The sequence below is a fragment of the Thamnophis sirtalis genome, unplaced genomic scaffold (assembly GCF_051295495.1).
Source record: "Thamnophis sirtalis isolate CommonGarterSnake01/CBP01778 unplaced genomic scaffold, rThaSir2_p1.2 scaffold_2, whole genome shotgun sequence".
In the NCBI taxonomy this organism is placed as follows: Eukaryota; Metazoa; Chordata; class Lepidosauria; order Squamata; family Natricidae; genus Thamnophis; species Thamnophis sirtalis.
Window position 1 is genome coordinate 99,092,509 of NW_028261382.1, and position 22,983 is coordinate 99,115,491.

Below are 22,983 nucleotides of genomic sequence, written 5' to 3' on the forward strand. Positions count from 1 at the left end.
TTCGTGGCCAAATTTCAACCCACCAGGACGAATCTCATAGAAACCGGAGATTTTTCAGGGGGCTGAAGGGGAAAACAAGATGAAGACCAGAGGACAGGACAAGATAAGATGTTGTAGATTCATATATTATTTTTTTGCCAACGGAACCGTGTTAAAAATATACCTGGAGCCAATCTTCCTTTCCCACTCCCCAATGAGATTTATTTCGAATGGAGCTGCACAATTTGTCTTTCGGAGAAACCAAGGTGAGGGTTGGGGGGAAGGCATTAGAATTGCTGATGTGGCGGTATGAAGTGTCAGTTGTTTTAGAATGTTACTGGACGCGGCTATAATGAAATTCTCCCTTCAAGTGAAATATAAATCTCTGGCTGACAAATTATATCAAAGACCCATTGTGGCCTATATTGTATGGAAAGACAGAGAGGGAGAGAAGGAAAGAGAGGAAGGAAAAGAGAAGGAGAGGAAGGGAAGGGAAGGAAAAGAATGGAAAGAAGGAAAGGAGAAGGAAGGAGGGAGGGAAAAGAAAGGAAAAGAAAGGAAGGAAAGGAGAAGGAGGGAGGGAGGGAAAGAAAAGGGGAGGAAAGGAAAGGAGAAGGAGGGAGGGAAAGGAAAGGAGAGGAAAGGAAAGAAGGAAAGGAGAAGGAGGGAGAGAAATGAAAGGAGGGGAAAGAAAAGGAAAGAAAAGAAGGAAAGGAGAAGGAAGGAGGGAGGGGAAAGAAAGGAAAAGAAAGGAAGGAAGGAAAGGAGAAGGAGGGAGGGAAAGGAAAGGGGAGGAAAGGAAAAGAAAGAAGGAAGGGAGAAGGAGGGAAAGGAGAGGAAAAGAAAGGAAAGGAAAGAATGAAGAGAAGGAGGAAAGGAAAGGAGGAGAAAGGAAAGGAAAGGGGGGAAAGGAGAGCAAAGGAAAAGAAAGGAAGGAAGGAAAGAAAAAGGAGGGAAGGAAAGGAAAGGAGGGGAAAGGAAAGAAAAAAAGGAAAGAAGGAGGGAGGGAAAGGAAAGGGGAGGAAAGGAAAGGAGGGAAAAGGAAAAAAAAGGAAGGGAGAAGGAGGGAAGGAAAGGAAAGGAAAAGAAAGGAAAGAATGAAGAGAAGGAGGAAAGGAAAGAAGGAGAAAGGAAAGGGGAGGAAAGGAGAACAAAGGAAAAGAAAGGAAAGGAAAAGAAAGGAAGGAAAGAAAGAAAGGAGAAGGAGGGAAAAGAAAGGAAAGCAAAGGGGAAAAAAGGAGGAAGGAAGCTTTAGAGATCACCATCTGTTCTATAAGATCTTCCTCCACCCCCTTCAATTATTTCAGAATTAGGGCTGTGGGGGGGGGGGACTCCAGAGGGGTGGGGGACAGAGAAGGGTAAAACCTGTAGCATTTTTAGTGGTTGCCCACCCCAAGCGAAACCAATGATACAGAGGAACTAAATATCAGTGCATGCTTAATTTGCATCCTGGTGTTCAGCTCTTTGTAGCCAAGCAGTTGGAAGTCTTAGCTGAGAACGCCAAGGGGTTCTTGGAAGCAAAACCTGACGGGGTTTCATCATGGACCCTGGAAGCGACAAGTGGAGAAAAACCAGTGACCTAAACTGGTGGGTTTCCCCATTTGCTTCTGTGCCTCCTTGCTTGGAAGAACCTCACTCAAAAGCCATGCGCAACAAAGTCAACTGCCTCAAGAGTTGCCAGGGGGAAACCGACCATCGATGGAGCATACATACCGCAGACGGGGCCCTTGGGGTATGTACGAGGCCGAAGAGCTACGTTCTAAGATGGATTACCAGTTATGAGGATGACGGAAAGCAAGCGTGCGGCCGGGGAGTTTCCGTTGCTTTTGTCTTGGTGGTTTTTAAACGGAAGCGCATTAAAGGATGTGATGCCAGTGCATTAAAAGTTCAAGCGGAAAAGGAGGGGGCAGAAAATGAGGGGCTACCTGGGATGATGGTGGGCTGGGCTGAGGTCCTGAACGCGTAGCGTGCCGGCTTGGATTTCCCTTGTTGGTTCTCCGCGATGACGGTGACTTCGTACTCGGCGTTCCAGTCCAGCGACTTGAGCATGACGTGGTCGCTGCCTGACGGGAGGCGGATCTCCGGCTTCCACTCGGGGGATTGTTTCTGCAGAAAAGGGGAAGGGAGGAAGAGGACAGAGGCATGAAGCACCACGGAGCTGGGAAATGCCGTATTTTTCAGAGTATAAGATGCACCGGAGTATAAGACGCAGCAAGGTTTTGAAGAGGAAAATTTTTAAAAAAAAGTTTTTGCACTCTGCAAACCTCCCAAAAACGGCCCATTTTTTGTGAAAACAGGCCCATTTATTTTCAAAAAAAAGGGCATGAATAGCCCTTAGGAAGCTTGTAGAGTACTCGGGGAGGGGGCCCAAAAACGAGCAAAACATGATCCGTTTTTCGTTTTTTGTCAAAAAAAAAAAAAAAGGGCATGGATAGCCTTTAGGAAGCTTATAGAGTGCTGCTGGGGGCTGGGAGGGGCAAAAAAGAGCCATTTTTCACTCATTTCTGCCCTCCCCAGCCCCCAGGAGCTCTCTGGAAGCCTTCTAAAGGCTGTACATGGCCATTTGTTGAAGGGGCGGGGTTTCTGGAGGCAAAAAATGCTGTATTCGGTGTATAAGACGCCCCCAGATTTTCAGCCTCTTTTTTGAGGGAAAAAGGTGCGTCTTATACTCCGAAAAATACGGTACCTCAGTTTCAGAAGCTTGACATGAAAGAGCAACCCGCCCCTTGCGTCCTTCTGCTCTTGGCTTTTGCATCAAAGCAGATGTGAAAAACGCTCTTCTCCTGTCAGGCCATCGAGGTTCAGTTAGCACGACATCACTCAAGGATGAACCTTGCCCTGCCTGCCTGGGGAGGGGCTTCTGCTCTGCCCCTGGGCCACAGGTGTCCTCTGACGTCATGGCAGGTTGAATCTGCAGGCAGGTGATCCCCATGCTAAACACCTGGCCATTAACAGCACAGCTTCCCAACAGCAACTGGGAAGGTCCTCTGTAGGAATTAGGGCAGAGGTGGGTTCGTACCAGTTCAGACTGGTTCGGCTGAGTAGGTAGTAACTCGGACCGCCACGCCCCCGAACCGGTTCTATCGTCGGGGTGCGACAGTCAGCTACGCCGTGCGAGTTCTAATTAGAGATCGTGCAGCACAACTGATTATCGCAAGTTGATTGTCCGAACTACCGGTTCGCCTAAACTGATAGCATAGTTTTTACTATTGGTTTGCGCGAACAGCGCGCATGCGAAGCAAACCAGTAGCAGAATTCAGAGCATTTCACCCCTGACTCAAACCTATTATAATATTTTCTCACTAAACCCAATCATTCCTTCTGCTATTTCCAACATCCAAATGCACACAAATTTATCTGAGAAATTTGTCACGTTTGTCAAATCTGACTTACTGTATTGTTTGGTGTATAAGACGCACCGGAGTATAAGACACGCCAAGGTTTTGAAGAGGTAAATTTAAAAGGAAAAACTTTTTGCATTCTGCAGACCTCCCAAACCTTCTGCACGCCTCATTTTTTGTGAAAAACGGGACACGCAGAGACTTTGAGAGGCCTCCAAAGTGTTCCTGGGGGATGGAAGGAGGCAAAAACGAGCAAAAAATAGCCCATTTTTCGCTCGTTTATGCCCCACCCCACCCCCAGGAGTACTTTGTAGGCCTCCCAAACCCTCTGCACATCCATTTTTGCAAAGAGGGCGGGGTTTCAGGAGGCCAAAAATGCTGTATTCAGTGTACAAGACGCACCCAGATTTTCACCCTCTTTTTGGGGGGGGGGAAAGGTGCGTCTTATACTCCGAAAGATACAGTAATTAAGAGTTGTTTCTTTCCAATATCAGCCGAGGGTTAAAAACCAGCCCCAGAAGCTAACCCAGGTTCATCAGCCAGACTTACGACTTTGTATTTAATGAGATAGTGGCGGATCGGGGATCCCCCGTCGTCTTGCTTGATGAGGTTCACTTTGATGGAATTCCGTCGTCTCCCATGTGGCCTTCCAGCTTTGGCGCACTGGGCTCCCCTGCCAAAATGGGTGTAAATGCACATTGAATGGGGGGCAAGCGATTGATTCAACGAATACACAGCGACATCCCACCATCGACCCAGTTCAAATATGCTCCTGTGGCCAACCTTCAAACCACAAACTCCGTACCGCCTCCACCTTTTCATGGAAGCCTAAAAGTTTGTCATGAAGGAAAAAACATTTGACGAAGATTCTGTAGGAGATGACCAGGCTGAGCCCGAGGGAGGTGGGGGTCAAGCATGTCATCAGTTCGGCTCCCTTCACGCCCAGAAGAGCTGTAAGTCCAGCCCACTTTGAAGTTCATTGACTTCTTGTCTACCACCAATTGGCTTGGACTGTTAGTAGTTCAGATTCCCGTTTAGAGGTAACATGGACTTGTACTTTGTGGAATAATCCTGGTTTCTTGCACCTGACAGATTTATGACCCATCTGGAAACCAGGAGGCCTGGGTGGATCTCCTCAGCCTGTGGCCAAGGGAGCAGGGAGAGCTTTAATTTTTGCAGAGTTTGAATATTTCAAAAGGGTCAATAAATATTTTATTTATTGCTTGTATTTATATCCCATTTTCCTTGAGGGGGCTAAAAATAGTACCTACAATGATCCCTTTGTCTAACTTTTTCTGGACAGCCAACACACGGGCATTTTCTCCTCCCCCCCCACCAGCTTGTGGGGGATTGTCAACAGCTTTGTGTTGAACATCACACAGCCCCTTCTTCGGTTTCTTGTCAGATTTCAACATTCTGGAATCTGCAAGAGACTCGTGCATTGAATGCCGCCCTCTGCAGTAAAGGAACCTTTAGGTTGCCTTTGTTCCTGTCTAAACAGCTTTCCTGTTTCACTTCATCTACACAGGTGCACACAGGTATGTGCACACAGACACTCCCCCCCCCTGCTGCTTTTGTTACTGGAGTCTAAACTACAACAATTACTGTGTTTCCCTGAAAATAAGACAGGGTCTTATTTTCTTTTGACCCCCGAAATAAGCTCTTGGCCTTATCTTCGGGTGATCTTATTATTTTCAAGGTGCAGGAAGCGGTGAGTGTGGTCACCTTATGGCTGCTGCTCTCTCCAGTCACGAGAGAGTTTTTCGTGTGTTTAGAAGCAGAAAAGATACTGGGAGCTCCTCAGTTGCCAAGGTGGGGAAGGAAAGAGTAGTAACCTTATTCAAGGGAAGTCTTATCCGTAGTCTAAGCCAAGAGTAAGCTACTCCAAGGTTCTTAAGAAAGGAGACATAGCAGTAGTGGCCTGCAAGTCTCTAGCAGAAGCTATTCCGGAGAAAGAGGTTGAGTTTCCTTCTTGAGATGTTTAGTAGAACATCAAGAAGAGGTCCAGGAGCTGTCGGTCACAGCTCCTTTCTGATCAGATCTAGCCTGGATCATCCAATGGGAAGTGGGGGGAAAGGACTTATGGGGTAGCCAAACTCAACAACCGAGTGGAAGTCTGTATTTACATGTCTGCTATGGGTGATAACTTTCCACACCATCAAAGAGGAATTTCTACCTCAAGACTTTATCTAAACAATTTCCCCCCAGGGTTCAGAGATGGAAATCTTGAGACACCCATTCTCGTTTAGGCCTCATCATGCCATCTCTAAGAAAACAAACAAGGCAAGTGGTCCCTTCTTTCTTTTCCCTCCGGGGACCCAGAGAGAACCATGCCCCCCCAAAATATGGACCCTTCCCCCTGCTGAAGGAGGGGTGAACTGAGAATGCCAACCCACTATAGGTGAAAGGATCTCTCTGATCTCATTTCTTGCTTCTTGCAATTGAAAAATGGTCACCTTTCAAAGATTGATCCCTTCGCTTGCTAGTTAATAGGCAACCGAAAGGGAATTGCCCAACCCCTCTTCCCCAATTGCCCAACCAATTAAGGAGGAGGAGGGGGAGGGGAGGGGGGAGGAGGAGGAGGAGGAAGAGGAGGAGGAGGAGAGGAAGAAGAGGAAGAGGAGGAGAAGGAAGAGGGAGAAGAGGAAGAAGAGGAGGAGGAGGCATCAGGCTAGTTATTTCTTGGGATGCACAAGAGAAAGAGACAATTCAGGGCTCAGAGGTTGTGTGTGTGTATGTGTGTGTGAGAGAGATTGGGGATGGGAGGAGAGATTTGCACCAGGACAACAGTGAAACCGAAGGGAATCCAGAAACTGCTTTTCAAGAGACAGAAGTCACCCAGCAGATTCCTAAGAACTTCTGGAAAACTATTGCCTGTAAAAAAAAAATCAGGATAGTACCATAAACTCATTAGGAAGGGGGAAAAAAAACCCAGAATGTGGCCCCATTGCTGACATTAGAATATTTGGGAGGGGAGAGGGAGAGGGGGAGGCTGGGGAAAGTCAAGCAAAGCAGCTCTTAAGTGTATAAATTTAATAAACAAACACACAGCTGAATAAACAAACAAACAAACTGCGTATTATTACCTGATGATGATGAACGTTTAGAAACTTTTATTCTATGAAGGAGACGGAGGTGGGTTTCTGTTTGTTTTGTTTAAGCAGACAAAACTGCGTCCATTCAAACAATAATTATGGGGAGGGGGAAGACATTAGAAAAGAGTGAAAAGGGCAGAAAAAAACAAACCCCAGAAATGTCAGAGACAAATGGACCATAGCAATAGCAGTAGACTTATATACCGCTTCATAGGCCTTTCAGGCCTCTCTAAGCGGTTTACAGAGAGTCAGCATATTGCCCCCAACAATCTGGGTCCTCATTTTACCCACCTCGGAAGGATGGAAGGCTGAGTCAACCCTGAGCCGGTGAGATTTGAACCGCTGAACTGCTGATCTAGCAGTAGCCTGCAGTGCTGCATTTAACCACTGCGCCACCTTGTGATTTCTTGTCTTTGCCTAAAATGTATTTTGACAAATCTTAATTTTTAGCTGTCAAAAGGAAATGTGACCATTGAGATGATCCTGGGTCCTTTTTATTTATTTTTTCCCAGTGTCTTCTTGATTAATTACTGACAATGAATATGGATAGTTTACCACCCGTTTGTGTTTAGTTTTCCCCCTGTAATATTTAATCTAGTCCTTTCCTTTTCTTAAAATTGGGCAATTTGATTTTTTATTCCTGCAGGCCTTGTTAAGCAACTCTCTCCAGCCACCTGCCGGAAGGATGACATAATAATTCCCTGAGGAAGATATGTGTTAAAATTAAATATGTATATTGAAAAGGAATTATAAATACCATCAACATAAAATGGAGCTTGCTCAGAAGCTGAAATACAACAAGTAAATGAGAGGAAGAGGGGGAAGTAGAGGTGAGAGGTAAGGGAAGAAGAGAGGGATAGGAGAGAGGGTGGCTGGGGAAGAGGAGGAGAGAAAGGAGGAGTGGAAAGGGGAGAGAGGAGAAGGAGAGAGGAAGGAGAAATAGAGAAGGATGACAGAGGGAAGAAAGGAGGGAGGTAGGGGGAGGAGAGAGAGGGAGAAGAAAGTGATGGATAAGGTATATATGGGCAAGTGAAGGAGGTAGCTAAGTGTACTTTGCTTATCTCAACCGCCAGGGAAATTTTGGGAAGCTGAAAAGGGAAAATGATGCATTGTCACCCTAAAAATGTTGGGGTGCCATTACAGAAGTTGGATGCACAGCCTAGCTTCCTGAGTGTGCCACAAAGGCCACAGAGGAGAACATTTTGTGGCTTGAACATGCTTCTTTCCCGTTAGAAGTGGAAGATGCAAAGTTGTTTATGTGAAACTCTTCCTTCCTTCCTTCCTTCCTTCCTTCCTTCCTCTCCTTCCTTCCTTCCTTCCTTCCTTCCTTCCTTCTCTTTCTTTCTTTCTTTCTTTCCTTCCCTCCCTCCCTCCTTCCTTCCTTCCTTCCTTCCTTCCTTCCTTCCACTACAGTGCCACTTTTGCAACTGACAACATGAATAAATGCAGCTCTGCCATCCACCCTCCCTCCACCAGTCCCATCGATCGGTGATGTCCTTTGGCATTCATGCATTTAGGCCAATCCGCTGAAGGGGCCTTTGGAAGAGTACAATTGCAATCCAAAGCACAATTCCCCCCCCCTGAACTTCCTGAAGCTTGTTTTGGAGTAAACAGCCCTGCAAAGTACTTTGTACAGGGCGGGGCATAACCTTTTCCTAGGGGGTCACAGCAACACTTGTAATAACAACACAAATAATTCATACACCATTCGAAAGCCCATCAAAAACTGAGTTTATTGACACGATTTAATAGTCAGTATGACCACCATTAGCCCTTCGAACAGCATTCAAACGAGGTGGATAAGAACACAACAAATCTTCAAACAGTTCCGTTCGATTTTCCAGATTTTTCAACACAGTTTCCAAATTCATTCTCAAAGTTTCAACCGAAACAAATTTAACATTTAATAGCTCATTCAATTCAGTTTTTTATGGGCTTTAAAATGAGGTGTCGCGGAAGTTGTAAACTGCTGTCGATCTTGCTGTGACCCCCTAGGAAAAGGTTATGCCCCGCCCTAGAATTGCAAAATAATGACTGTTTGAAGATTTGTTGTGTTCTTATCCACCTCGTTTGAATGCTGTTCGAAGGGCTAATGGTGGTCATACTGACTATTAAATCGTGTCAATAAACTCAGTTTTTGATGGGCTTTCGAATGGTGTATGAATTATTTGTGTTGTTATTACAAGTGTTGCTGTGACCCCCTAGGAAAAGGTTATGCCCCGCCCTGTACTTTCAGCTTTTCCTAATTCTGATCTCACTCTAAATCCAGATTTGCCAGCAGCTTTCGACGCTTCCTCCTTGGAATTCAGCGGCTTATAGAGGAATCGCATCAACAGAGGGAAGCTGGATTTTCAGAGTCAGGATAGACACGAGGATGGACCCAGACTCCCAAAAAGTGTGTAAACATCTTTCCTCTCTGCTTCCCCCTCCAATCTTTCATCCCTTCTGCAGCCATATTTTCTTTTGGATCTTTGGCCTGCCACACTTTCTATTTTTCTATGGTGGGAAAATGGGAGGGGGGAATTGTACAGAGTTAGATGCTATGTAGCCATAACAACATTCTTTCTGGAAAGCCAAGGTCATCCTTTGTCTCTGCACCTCTGCACTTGACCGGAACTGGATGGGTGAAACTGCCAGCATGGCAGTGGGAGATTGAGCCATGTGGGTGTTGGGGGCAAGATCTTGAACTTTCAACTGGGAGGGGGAAACCAGGAAGCTTTCAGATTCGGGTTTTCCCAGATGTGTCAACACGTCTCTCTTAATAAATTGGAACTTTGAGGAATCCTTTGCCTTGGACTCTGATTTAATTTTGGGTGCTATTTGGAACCCTGGCATCTGCATGGGGAGGGGGCTTCGAAAGTCTGGACCAAACTGAGAATGGACTTTGTGGTGTCAAGTCTCAAATGACCAACGCTGAAGGAAAAAAGAAGTTATGGTTATTATAAAGTCATCAAACAGCCCCCACCCGAAAAAGAGAGATGAGAAGGAGGCGACCACACTTGTCCATGCAGCCTAGAGGAAAAGGAACACAACACCTCCTTTTACACAGTAGCTCATTTCTCTCGAATTGATGGCAGGGACAGGTGACTGCGGACCTTGGCACACACCACCCATAAGCCTTGACTGGGCTAAGGGGGGGGGGGTTATGAGGCTCAGGAGGGCCCCGTCCGGCCTCTTGCTTCAGCATTCATGCGCTCTTTTGTACATCAAGAGAAGGAGCCGGTGAGGGAAAGGAGCACACCAGCCCCTCAGGTATCTCAGGAGCAAGGAGGGACATTAAGGAGCCATGAAGGAAATGGTTCTTCTTTGCAAACAGCATCGTTTCTCCTTCACTTTAGCAGGAGGGAGAAAAACCATCCTCTGGAGTAGACCCAACTCAGAAATGTTGAGTAGGAGGCTATTAAAAATGTTTGGCCCCACGCCCCTCCTTGGAACACAATTAAAGACCTCCCCACCTTCCCATGTCATTAAGCACCTCCCCCTTTTTTGGGTCACTGTGTAAAAAGGGTTGAAAACTTGTGACAAAAGGCACCTGCCACAGTTTCAAACCACGAAGGGCGCTCATCCCAAGTTTGGCCAACAGTTGAGGTAGAAAGAGACAAAGGAGAGGAAGAGGTTAAAGTAGCACACGGAGAAATGAGATGGGTTGGGTGAAAAGACAACAGGCTGCACAACACCAAGGAGGCCGGGGGTTAGTTCCAGAGGGGGGGGGGATGTCGCCCAAACATCTGTGGAAGGAGAGAGAGAGAGAGAAAAAAACAGGACAGTGGCTTCTTCACTCCACACGCTGTTGAGTTACTTGGGTTAGTCTCCCTGGCAAACCCCTGCTTGTACGCAAAGGGAAGCTGAGATGGGGGTGTGAAATGAGGATGGCCTGGGGTGCTTTTCCAAGCAAACTATTGATCTTCTGGGAAGCAAAAAGCCAAGGGGTGATGTTGGCCTTCTCAAATGGCAGGCGGGGCGGGGGGTTAAATCAAGTGAAATTCTAGGCCAGGGGTGTCCAACCTTGGCAACTTTTGAGACCTGCAGACTTCAACTTCCAAAATTCCCCCTTCCACCAATTCTGGGAGTTGAAGTCCAGATGTCTTAAAAAAGTTGCCAAGATTGGACACCCCTGTTCTAGGTAGTCTTCTGTTCTAGGAGATCCTTCCTTCCTCGTGGCCACCAACTCCAGCGGGAAGGTAAGGACTCTTCCTTGTAGGACAAAGGCCAAATTGTTTGCTTCCATGTTCTTGAATCACAACAAACAGACCCCGGAGGTGATGATGGATACTTCTAGCAGGATTTTTCAAAGGCTTCTTGGCTCAAAAGAGGCACGAATGGAACCCCTACAAGAATATGGCCTCTGTGCCAGTTTTATTCCCATTGGGTGAACCATCTATGCCAAACCCTTTTGTCATGCAAACATACGTAAACTCTCTCTTGACTGATCTATAGTTTATAGAAGTGACTGACTTCCCAGCTGTCTTCTGCTGTTTCCTCTCTTTCCCTGTTCCTGTTTAGGGAAGAGGAAGGAAATAGCAGTTGGATAAAAAAACAGGAGGACAATTGTAGTCCAAGGGAAGCGATACTCAGCACTTCCTCGAGGGATACTCATTACTTCCAACCTTCTCATAACATAGAAACCTAAAAAATTGATGCCAGAAAAAGTCCCAGTGTTTCATGAAGTCTGCCCTTTGAATTACTTGTTCTATGGGTTTTATTTAAATTTAATTAGGTATTATATTTAATTATTAATTTTATTTTTGTTGGCGGAGGGACATGTGCTTATCCCAAGCATGTTTAAGCTTGGTTATTCATGACTGACTCCCCCCCTCATTAACTCCTCTGGAAGTTGGTTCCAAGCTCCCACTGCTCTTTCTGTGAAATAATAGTTTCTAATGTGACTTTTGAACTTCTCCCTTATCAGTTATTTTAACTTAATAGCCAAAAAATAAAAATAAAAATGGCTGGAATTTGTCTGGAAACAAATTCTTGGACTTTCATTCCAGGAATCGCACGATAACCGAGATCTGCTGATGGACTGCAGTATGAACTGCAGAATGAGCAGACAAACTCAATAAATATTTTTTTTAAAACATCTGAGCATCTCTGCGCCCCGGCTCCTTATCCTCACCGATGGCTGTTAGCATGGAAGTTTATATGGAGCCGAGGTGGCGCAGTGGTTAGGGTGCAGTACTGCAGGCCACTTCAGCTGACTGCTATCTGCAGTTCGGCGGTTCTAATCTCACCAGGCTCAAGGTTGACTAAGCCTTCCATCCTTCCGAGGTGGGTGAAATGAGGACCCAGACTGTGGGGACGATATGCTGACTCTGTTAACCGCTTAGAGAGGGCTGAAAGCCCTATGAAGCGGTATATAAGTCTAACTGCTATTGCTATTGCTAGAGTGCTGTACTGCAGCCACTTCAGCTGACTGTTATCTGCAGTTCAGCGGTTCTAATCTCACCAGCTCAAGGTTGACTCAGCCTTCCATCCTTCTGAGGTGGGTGAAATGGGAACCCAGACTGTGAGGGCGATATGCTGTCTCTGTAAACCGCTTAGAGAGGGCTGAAAGCCCTATGAAGCGGTATATAAGTCTAACTGCTATTGCTATTGCTAAGTGGAGAACTGGTCTTCAGCCATGGGTTACGACTAGGTAGACCTGGTCCAAGAACACCAGGCCCAGATGCGTCTTTGAGAGGTCTCTCAAGATCTTGTGCTGGGAATCTCTCTCTTCTGTGCAACGTCAAACTTCCTTGATCGGACTTCACCCCATTCCTAAGAGGTCTGTAAGGGGCGTGCATAAGTGCATTAATGCTCTACCCTCCCTGTCCTACTGCCCCCACTTATTCGTATCCATTTCTTGTATTAATACTCGTGCTAATACTTATATCTGCTTGACAAAATAAATGAAATAAATAAAGTATCAATGCAGACATGGCAGCGTTCCAGGAATCGTTGGATCAGCTGATGGACCAGTAACTGCAGGATGAGCAGATAAACTCAACGGAGAAGCTTCCATATTTTTTTTTTAAAATTCTGCGCTAACCCTTGGGCCTACAGCTTATCCCGTTCTCCACATGGGTATAGAAGGTGTTTTTGTTTGCAATATGCTCTGGAAGAAAAAACACACCTAACGAATTAAAAAAAAACCCTGAACAATGGAAACAAACAATTTAGCCTGGCACCCCTAAGACCATCCCTAGGGTGCCCTCATCACAGAAGAGCAAGAGAAGGATGGACTTTAGTTGAGTTGCATGCAGACACAATGTGTTGGACAAAGCTTTTTTAAAAAAATAATAATAATGAGAGGTTATAGAAGGAAAATTTTAAGTGATGAAACTTCAGAGGTTCTGAATGGGAGGGGGAAAAAAAAGGGTATCGTGTTTCTAATTCGTTTTTTGTTTCGTTTTGTCCTGTGCAGAATCTGTTAACTAAATCAGAACAAAGCCTTTTTTTTTTCGTTGCTGTCATTTAAATGTTTTACCTTCTGTTCACCAGCGTGGACGACACCGTCAGCACCATGCAAGCCACATGACAAAGTCACATGATACGCACGCACATGATTTGGTTGAAAGGAAAGTGGAGGAAGTCACATGAAAAATACAAAAAAAAATAAATAAATTAAAAAAACGGATGTAAACAATGGGCAAAAAAGAATCAACAACATTTACAGATTAAAAAGTCTAAACAAAATCAAATTAGCCATTCTATCGAAACACCAGAGCAGACAGTTAAAAACAAAACAGAACAGAACGAAAAATCCATCGATCTAAAATAAAACCACAGGATTATTATTGAACAAGCGCAAGCACTGAGGCCCTTGCAGGGGGGGGGGGCTGGGTGGGGGTTGGTTAGGCAGAGCGATGGGGCTGCAGACTCATTAATACCAAGAGGCACAAAACATCACTAAGACTAGAGAAGGCTTCCTCTTCACCAACCAATTCCTGGCAACTGCCATAAAACGGGAAAGGAAGGGTTAGGGTTAGGGGGGCCATTTTGAAATGAAACTCCTGTCACTCAAAGCCAGTCCTTTGAGCAGCTTGGTATACCCTTCCCTACATTAACCTTCACTGTTTTCTTCCTCTCTATGAAATAGGGTGTGTGTGTGTATGTAAAAGAGAGAGAAGAAGGAAAGAAAGAAGAAAAGAAGGAAGAAAAGGAAGAAGGGAAAGGGAAGGGAGGGGAAGGAAAGAAAGCAGGAAAGGAAAGGAAGAAAGGAAAGGAAAAGAAAGAGGAAAGGAAGAAAGGAAAGAAAAAGGGGAAGGAAAGGGAAAAAGGAAAAGAAAGGAGAAAAGGAAAAAAGGAAAGGAAAAGAAGAAAGGAAAGGAAAAGAAAGAGGAAAGGAAGAAAGGAAAGGAAAAAGGGAAAGGAAAGGAAAGGAAAAGAAGAAAGGAAAGGAAAAGAAAGAGGAAAGGAAGAAAGGGAAGGAAAAAGGGAAAGGAAAGGAAAAAAGGAAGGAAAAGGCCACTTCAAAGGGGTCCAGTTTTCATTGAAGGTCCCCTTCATTCTCCACCCACAGACCTTCCCAGGTTCTCCTGCATATCCAAAGCACGGTTTAAGCTTGAGGACCGGATGCTTTGGAGGTACTTGCAAAACAACTTTCCAAGGACTTAGTAGGGTCCTTTCGTGTTTCCTTTGAGCCCCTTCAGATTCATCCTGCTCAATGTTGAAACGAGGACTAATATAATTGAATTCATCTCTGCCGTTTGCAAAGATCAATAAGCTACTCGGAAAGCCCGCACGGAGGGGAGTGTGAGGAGAAGGAAGGCTCCCGGGAACATGGCTGAAGCTCCCAATCGCATCCATGCCAACGCCTCTCTTCAAAACAAATCCCCCCATGGGGAACCTGGGGGGTGGGGAAGAGAAAGGCTCCTCCTTCCTTAATTCACACACATCTGGTCCACATCTGCTGAGGAGGCAGAGTCCCTAATGGGACCCTTGAAATTGGGGCGGGGGAGAAGCAAAGGGGCCAGAGAAGGAGGGAGGGGGGGGAGAAAAGGGGAGGAAGCCATCCTGCTCGTCTCAATCCGGTTCGGCATTTTCAGTTTTGATGGGATGCTGGGTTGCTATGGCAACATGAAGGATAGATAAAGACACATAAAGGTGAAGCCTGCTGTGAAGATAAATTATGAGGCGAAATAAAAGGCAGAGAGAGGAGAAAGAGAGGCAAGACCTAATGAGGAGGAAGAACAGAAAGCAGGAGAGATTTTGCCCTCTGGGTTTTAATGTGTAAAGACCGACTATCAGCGTCAAGGTTACAACAGCTTTTCTCAAGCTGGCGTCCCCCAGTGATGCTGTGTGAGCCCCCCCACCTGCCCCTCAGCAGCTGGGGATGATGGGAATCTTACCTCAGTCCCTGTGAAGGACACCAAGCTGGGAGAAAGCCCAGCTCATGTGGCTATTTGTCAAGGTCCCCCACTTGCCAAGAAGATGGGGAAAGTATAAGGACTAGGCGGAGGGAGGGAGGGAGAGAGAGAGAAGGAAGGAAAGAGAGAAGGAGTGGGAGAGGGAAATAAAGAAGAGGGAGGAAAATATAAAGAGAAGGGAGGGAGGGAGAGAACGAGAAGGAAGGAAAAAGAGAAGGAGGGGAGAAGGAAATAAAAAAGGGGGAGAAAAATAGAAAGAAAAGGGAGGGAGGGAGGGAGAGAAAGAGAAGGAAGGAAAAAGAGAAGGAGGGGGAGAGAGAAATAAAGAAGAGGGAGAAAAAATAGAAAGAGAAGGGAGGGAAGGCGAGAAAGAGAAGGAAGTAAAAGAGAAGGAGGGGGAGAGGGAAATAAAAAGGGGGAGAAAAATAGAAAGAAAAGGGAGGGAGGGAGAGAAAGAGAAGGAGGGGGAGAGAGAAATAAAGAAGAGGGAGGGAAAATAGAAAGGGAAGGGAGGAAAGGAGGGAGAGAAAGAGAAGGAAGGAAAGAGAGGAGGGGGAGAGGGAAATAAAGAAGAGGGAGGAAAATATAAAGAGAAGGGAGGGAGGGAGAGAAAGAGAAGGAAGGAAAAAGAAAAGGAGGGGGAGAGAGAAATAAAGAAGAGGGAGGAAAAATAGAAAGGGAAGGGAGGAAAGGAGGGAGAGAACGAGAAGGAAGGAAAGAGAGAAGGAGTGGGAGAGGGAAATAAAGAAGAGGGAGAAAAATAGCAAGGGAAGGGGGGAGGGGGGAGGACAAGAGGTAGGTAGGTAGGTCACCTAACCTGAATTCACCTGAACTCACCTGAATTCACCTCACCTGACCCTAATCCTGAATTCACCTGAACTCACCTGAATTCAGATACTTATTGCTGTCTTAGCTTTACTCTCCACCTGTCCACAAAATGACAGAACGATGCAAATCTATCTCCCCGTTTCGTTTCTCTCTTGAACCAGATTTCTTTCCAAAATCTTGTCAACAAACATCAAGGAAGCATGATTTCATTTGTAAGGTTCCACCTCTCAAAAGCTTCTGGAAGTTTTCTTTTTTTTAAAAAAATAATATTCAAGATGGAATTTAGGAGCCATTCAGGGTTGTTCTGTGTCTTCCTTTCTCAATCTTTTATTTAACCCCGAAGAGGCAGAATAGCTCATCATGACATTAAAAAAAAACCCAGGATTTCTATTTCGGGCATCTCCCATTGATGGAATTCATCTCTCATTACTTCTCTCTCTCTCTCTCCCGTTTAATTCCCCTGAAAAAATTTAGGTAATAACATCCTGGCAATTACATTCCAAAGGTTAACAGCTCAATCACAAGGAAGCTGAGGAATCTTTCACGGCAACTTCATTTCTTTGCTAACCGCTTCCTCTCTCTCTCTCTCTCAAACTGCAATCAGTAAGCTAATGAAATATATTGCTTCATGGATTCCATCTGGCCCTGATTATTTGACAGCATTTTTAAATTTGTTTTTAAGGAAAGTGGAAGGGAACTTTATCCTGAAGCTGAAGAGTTGCAGTTCTGAGGGAGATGGGCGATTTTGAAATGCGATCAATAAATCAATACATAAACTGCCGATTGTGCATTGTGAGATCTACCCAGGTGATGGAGATCCTTCTCTCCAAAGGGTGGATCTCAGGGTATGTTCTGACGGAGGCTTCCCGAGAGCATGAAGCAAACTCCTTGTCTGGACAAAAAAAACCACCCCTTTTATTAATTTACTATGAATTCTGCTCATTCACATCCAGCGAAGTCTTTCAAGGGAGGATTTACAGTCACAGACCTTATCTGGCTTGGAGAGCTGCCAGGCTGATATCTGCAGAACTTGGCAAGGAGTTTCGGAGAATCATGAACCAATGAAGCAAACTAATTGTCTCTTGCAAACTCCACTCCCTTTTCGCTCCTCTTTTATTTCCTCTGGGAGGGGCTGTTCATTGTCCCCCTGTGGCTTTACTCCCAAGTCGACCCCTGTTCTTTCACTGTTCCCTTTGTCTGGAAATCCTGCGCATGGACACACTGGGAACAGGCTCCAGCTGTTCTTCTGCCTCGCTGATGTCTGACTCCGAAGGCAGCTGATAACTGGCATACGGCCCTGGCCCCCTCTCTGCCTCCGACACAGAGCCCTCGTCCGAGCCTTCCCCAGACTCCAGGACTGGCCCATCTTCCTCCCCAACCTCCTCACTGTCTGAATCTGTTGCCATCTCCGCTGGCTCCTGGCGGGCCAAAACAGGGTAAACCCCTTGCCCGCAAAATGCAAGTTTCTGTTCTGGTGTCCCTTGAAAGCAAGTCTCCATCCAGGCCACAGGATGGCTTGCTAGGGCCAGGTTCCTGTAGGCATGGCTCTGGCAAACATGTTTTCCTTCTAGATGCCCCACTGAAAGAGATCTTCTAGGTGTCCATCTGAGAGTTCTCAGCGGTCTGCATCCTCTTGTATTACCCAAAAGTGGACTTCCACAGATATAGGCATTGCTCCTATTTACACTAGCTAAATCATGGTCTCGCTGTCCTGTAGTAGTTGCTTCTCTCCTTGATGAGTTTCCACCCATTGCTTCTTGTTCTACCCTCAGGTGCTTTGGAGAATAGCTTGACTCCCTCTTCTTTGTGGCAACCCCTGAGATATCGGAAGGCTGCTATCATGTCTCCCCTGGTCCTTTTCATTTGACTGCAACCGTTCTTTGGAGGGTTTAGCCTCCACCCCACTAATCATCTTTGATGCTCTTCTCTGCACTCAACATGTCACATGTCAGAGAAACCATCTACAGCAGTGTTTCCCAACCTTGGCAACTTGAAGATGTCTGGACTTCAATTCCCAGAATTACCCAGCCAGCGAATGCTGGCTGGGTAATTCTGGGAATTGAAGTCCAGACATCTTCAAGTTGCCAAGATTGGGAAACACTGATCTACAATGAAGGGCTGCCTGGAGATCACAGCAACTGGCAATCTCCCACACTTTTGGTCTCATCCGCCAGAACGCTCTTGCACACATATTTTTCACTGAAAGGGAAGCCAGGGAGCCAGGTAATGCTCCAAGCTGGGAGAATCCTCGTCTACAGTTAAGGCAGGGGAAGAGTAAAGGGTTCATTCCAATGGTCTGGAATCCTAAGACGCCTCTAATCCAAGGATGTCTCCCAAGTTCAAACCAAGCCAGAATAAGAAAACCCACTCCTGCCAGTTACTGTATATCAGGGGTCTCCAACCTTGGCCTCTCTAACACTCGCGGACTTCAACTCCCAGAATTCCCCCCTCAGCCAAGAATCTAGCAACCTTGTCTGAGAACCTTGTCTGAGACAAGTCAATATTGCATACCCCCGCCATGGAAGAAGGAGAGGAGAGAGGGAAAAGAAAGAGAAGAGAAAGAGAAAGAGAAGAAGGATGGAAGGGAAGAGAAGAAAGGAAAAAGGAGGAAGAGGAGGAGGAGGGGAAAGAGAAAGAGAAGGATGGAAGGGAAGAGAAGAAAGGAAAGAGGAGGAGGAAGAGGAGGAGGAGGGGAAAGAGAAAGAGAAGGATGGAAGGGAAGAGAAGAAAGGAAAGAGGAGGAGGAAGAGGAGGAGGAGGAGGGGAAAGAGAGAGAGAAGGATGGAAGGGAAGAGAAGAAAGGAAAGAGGAGGAGGAAGAGGAGGAGGAGGAGGGGAAAGAGAGAGAGAAGGATGGAAGGGAAGAGAAGAAAGGAAAGAGGAGGAGGAAGAGGAGGAGGAGGGGAAAGAGAAGGATGGAAGGGAAGAGAAGAAAGGAAAGAGGAGGAGGAAGAGGAGGAGGAGGGGAAAGAGAAGGATGGAAGGGAAGAGATGAGAAGAACGGAAAGAGAAGGAGGGAGAGAAGGAGAGGAGGAGGAAAGAGAAAAGAGGAAGGAAGAGAAACAGAAGAGAAAAGAAAAGGAAAAAGAGAAGAAAAGGCACCTCCACTCCGACTGCCTCACATGCAGATACAGGCAACATGCATGCTCTGGAGGGAGGGGGAAACGGAGAGCATCCACCCCTTGACCAGGTGTTAATGGGGGAAACACGACAGCTCTACTCTAGCATCAGCATTGTTAGGAGAACTGATTTACACGCTGCTTTCTTTCTACGGAGAAGGAGAAAGAGAAGCCAAGCCAAAGAGAGAAATGAAGTTAAGTTAGGAGAAATCACACGTGGATCTACAGGACACATGTTAGAGCCGGGGCACTCGGGGGTGCGGGGGGGGGGGGGGAAGGACCGGAGAAGCAGCACTTACGTGGTGGCGGAAGGCCTGCGGTTCCCCCATAGGCAGAAGACGGGTGTAAAGAAAAGACAGACCCCCAAAAGAGAAAAGAGGCAACAGAGATGAAAAAAAATAAAATAAAGAGGAGAGGATGGACGAAGGAGCTGATAATAAGGCAACGCTCTGGGCCGCCCGTCTGCTGAGGACTAGCTCCTCAGGAGGCAGGCCAGATTTTCAGGGGGAATAAGGGCAAGGCGAACAACCCCACCATGGGCCACCTTTCAACTCGTCGCAAGCCAAGAGTTGGGATTCTGGTTACTCCTCAGAGGACGGCAACTAAGGAGGGGGAAGGAACCAGGAATCGTAAAAGGTGAAGGTTATTCCCGCATGAATGAATTACGCAGGAAGCCCCATTAGTTTCATTTCCTTTCGTTTAGTTAGTTTCCTTGAGTTTGTCTTTTTTCTTCTTCTTCTTTTGACTGTGGGGGAGGGGGGGATCCTTCCAAACTCGGCTCTGTCTGCAAGATCACACGTTTTCATTGGTTTAAGAGACCCGGAGGTGATTCTAACTAAAAAAAAAGTCCTGCCGCAGACGGAAATGGAAGATCGGTTACCCCTTGCTTAATGAATTATTACGAGGGTTGAAGAGGGAGGGGAGATGGGGAAGGCCAGAGGGGGGGGGGGAGGACAGCAACACACACAAACACACACACACACACACACACACACACACACCACCGGGTTTTGCCAGAGGTAGTAGAAGCAGAGAGGATGGAGTGGAGACGATTTCCAGGCGAGGGGAAGGAGGATAGAGGGGTCAGCCGGATGTGATCAAAGGGACCCAGCCCTGCGTAGGTGAATCCGCCAATCTCTCCAAATTCGAAGGGCTTAGATTTGAGATGCTCAATCCAATTCGTCTCGAGTTCCCCAGAGCTTACAAATTATACAAGGCAGGGACCGTATCTAAACGAGACTGCGAACTTTCCATCTTCCTCCAGCGAAGAAGATGAAGATTAGAGCTGGAATGTCTTAGCAACTTTAAGACGTGTGGATTTCCACTCCCAGAATCGGCTGGAGGATTTGGGTCCGGCTAGTCCAGTGGTAATTTGATTTTTAATGGGGGCCACTTGAACCTTGTTTAAACCGAGTGAATGGCCTTTTAGGCTTCCGAAGAGCTAAAATTTCTAAAGGACTAAAATTCCTAGGTGAGGAGAGTTCACTTTTTGAGTGAAGTAAGAATTATATGTCACAGGATGGGCATCAGGATTTTAAAGATGCTTAGTTGGGCATGGACAAAAAAAAAAGGTTGAGAACCACTGGGCTCATCTAAAGAAAAGAAGAATTAGGGGCGACATGATAGCAGTATTTCGGTATTTGAGGGGCTGCCCCAGAGAAGAGGGGGGTCAAATTATTCTCCAAAGCACCGAAAGGACAAGAAACAATGGTTGGAAACTAATCAAAGAAAATTAAGGAGAAACATCTTCAAAGAAAAAAACCCAGGAAGTTCAGTTGCCTCTTGAAAAAACACCTTTGGGATAATCAAAACCAAGCAATTCCTAACAGTGAGGACAATTAACCAATGGAACACCTTGCCACCAGAAGTTGTGAGCCCGAGGGACCTGCTGGTATAGAAGTTGAACCTCCATCACTGGAGGTTTTTAAGAAAAGACTACACAGTCATTTATCTGAAATGGTATAGGTTCCTCCTGCTTGAGCAGGGGGGCTGGACTAGAAGACCTCCAAGGTCCCTTCCCTCTCATTCTATTCTAATTCCCCCAGCCAAGCTGGGGAATTCTGGGAATTGAAGTCCACAGTTCTTAAAGTTGAAATGGTTGGACACCCCCTGGCTTAAGAGGCTGGAAAAAATATACCAGCAGGTCCCTCGGGCTCCCCACCCCCCCACCAACCTCTCCTTCTGCTCTGCCAGATTTCGACAGACTGTGTGTGTGTGTGTGTGTGTGTGCGGGGGGCTTTCTTGCAGCATATAAAATGTGGGAGTGGGAGGCAGCTCATTCATGCATGCTATTTGCAAAGCAGACATTTTAATGTCGTTCTGAACTGAAGTGCACTCGATCTGTCCTCGGACAGCCGGGCGTTTTTTAATGCATGCTTCCATATCGCTTGGTCAGCAGGATGGGGAATTCGGGTTGGATAAAAACAATGAAAATGTGGTACTTAAACCTGCCTGAATTTACTGCCCTGAATCTGCGGCGGAAGCTTAGGTGGGCTTTAAAAGCCAATTAAGTGAGTCCGCAGAAGCTGCTAAATCTACCGAGGGACACCGGATGGGACAGGCAGGGCGAAGCAGCCGTAGTTCTTCTCTCCAAGCACCGTCGGAGAGAAGCCGTGCGCTCCCTCGCCCGAAGCTGATCTTCCAAAGCTACAGGACTCCGTTCTGAAGCAGGTTGTATGGGCCTCTCAGGGGGGGGGGATCCAGCAGAGCTGGGATCTGGTGCAAGGAAGGAGATGGGTGATCCCAGCTTTGAAAACCACTCCAAACGAGGCCTGAAGTGGAAGGAGGTTTTCAAAGCTGCTTTGAAGGTGGTTCTTGACTTACAATCATTCCTGGAGTGACCAAATAAAGTGAAAAATGGTGAGCTGTTGTGACCCGGCAGGAGCTGCCGCCAGACTCCGACAGCGAGGGGTCTTATGAGTCGGCCCTGGAGGAGGTGGAGGACCCTGGACAGGGTGCCGACTCTGAGCAGGGCGAGAAGAGACTGGTCGGCCACCAGGTGGCGACGGAGTCTTGGATCAGAGGGAGTGTTCAGGAAAACATTTGGGAGTTGTTACAGGATGCACGCAGGTGAAGGGCTACTCGAAGGAAGGAACAACTGCGTGATTGTAGGAGATGATTGCGCTTAGCTGATGCAGATTAAGATCCTCTCCTGATTATAAAAGAGACTATTGGTGCCATGCCCTGTTTGCAGGAGTCAACGTTCATGTTGACAAATCAAGAGGAACCAACTTGGATAAGTGGTTTGCTGTGAGAAGCAGTGCTGCGTGGGTTTATAGGACTTTTGGCCAGAGTGATTATCTCTTTGTTTATTTTGGGCTTGCAGCCAACAAGAGTCTGGACTGATTAAAACATTCTTTTGTATGACTGTTTTGGCTTTCGTTCCTGAACGGAGAAGTGGGGGTCAGAACATGAGCGATGAACATTTCCCACACAACTGCTGCAGGGTCCCCGTGATCATGTGATCAAAATGCGGACATTTGGCAACCGACTCATATTTATGACGGTTGCAGTGTCCCGGGGTCAAGTGATCTCGCTTTTCGACCTTCTTTTTTTTTAAAGAGTTTTATTATTTTTTAGATACAAAAATAAACTTTCCATCTTTCCTTCTGCCGTGTGTCGTCTGGGTACAAAGATCTCTGTGCATTCCTCTTTTGCCACATCTGTCACGTTCATATTAACATTATTTCCCTAAGTTTAGTGTTATAATATATTGAGGCATTTAAACATTATGGAACTCTCCATTTTTCTCCTTAATATCATCTAGTAATAATATCATTTCGACATTAAACGTCATTATTCTCATCACACACATACTAACAGTTTTCATCTTATTTATATCTCTTTTGCGAACTTCTGACTGGCAAACTCAGTGTAGAAGGCAGATTCACTTAACACAGTGTTTCTCAACCTTGGCAACTTGAAGATGTCCGGACTTCAACTCCCAGAATTCCCCAGCCAGCGAATGCTGGCTGGGGAATTCTGGGAGTTGAAGTCTGGACATCTTCAAGTTGCCAAGGTTGAGAAACACTGACTTAACAGCTGTGTTACTAGCTTAACAACTGGAGTGATTCACTTAACAACTGTGGCAAAATGGGTTGCAAAAAGGCTCAAAACTCACTTAGCAACTGTGTCGCTTAGCAATAGAAGTTTTGGGTTCAGTTATGGTCGTAAGTCAAGAACTATCTGTAGCCTTGGAGCCCATCCTAGAATAGAATAGAGTAATAGAGTTGGAAGGGACCTCGGAGGTCTTCTAGCCCAACCCCCTGACTAGG

The 22,983-nt window shown here is 46.3% G+C and overlaps 2 protein-coding genes across 7 annotated transcripts in view; both read right to left on the bottom strand.

The window, feature by feature from the left end:
* Nucleotides 1–12,919, bottom strand: part of LOC106555576 (neural cell adhesion molecule 1) — a 28,167-nt gene extending 15,248 nt beyond the window's left edge. The window contains exons 1-3 of the mRNA XM_087706360.1: nt 12,882–12,919; nt 3,870–3,993; nt 1,905–2,085 (exon numbers count right to left, since the gene is read on the bottom strand). Of these exons, the coding sequence (XP_087562486.1) occupies nt 1,905–2,085; nt 3,870–3,993; nt 12,882–12,919 (343 nt within the window). The remainder of the gene's footprint in view (nt 1–1,904; nt 2,086–3,869; nt 3,994–12,881) is intronic.
* Nucleotides 1–22,983, bottom strand: part of LOC106555318 (neural cell adhesion molecule 1) — a 221,125-nt gene that overhangs the window by 39,545 nt on the left and 158,597 nt on the right. The window lies entirely within an intron of this gene.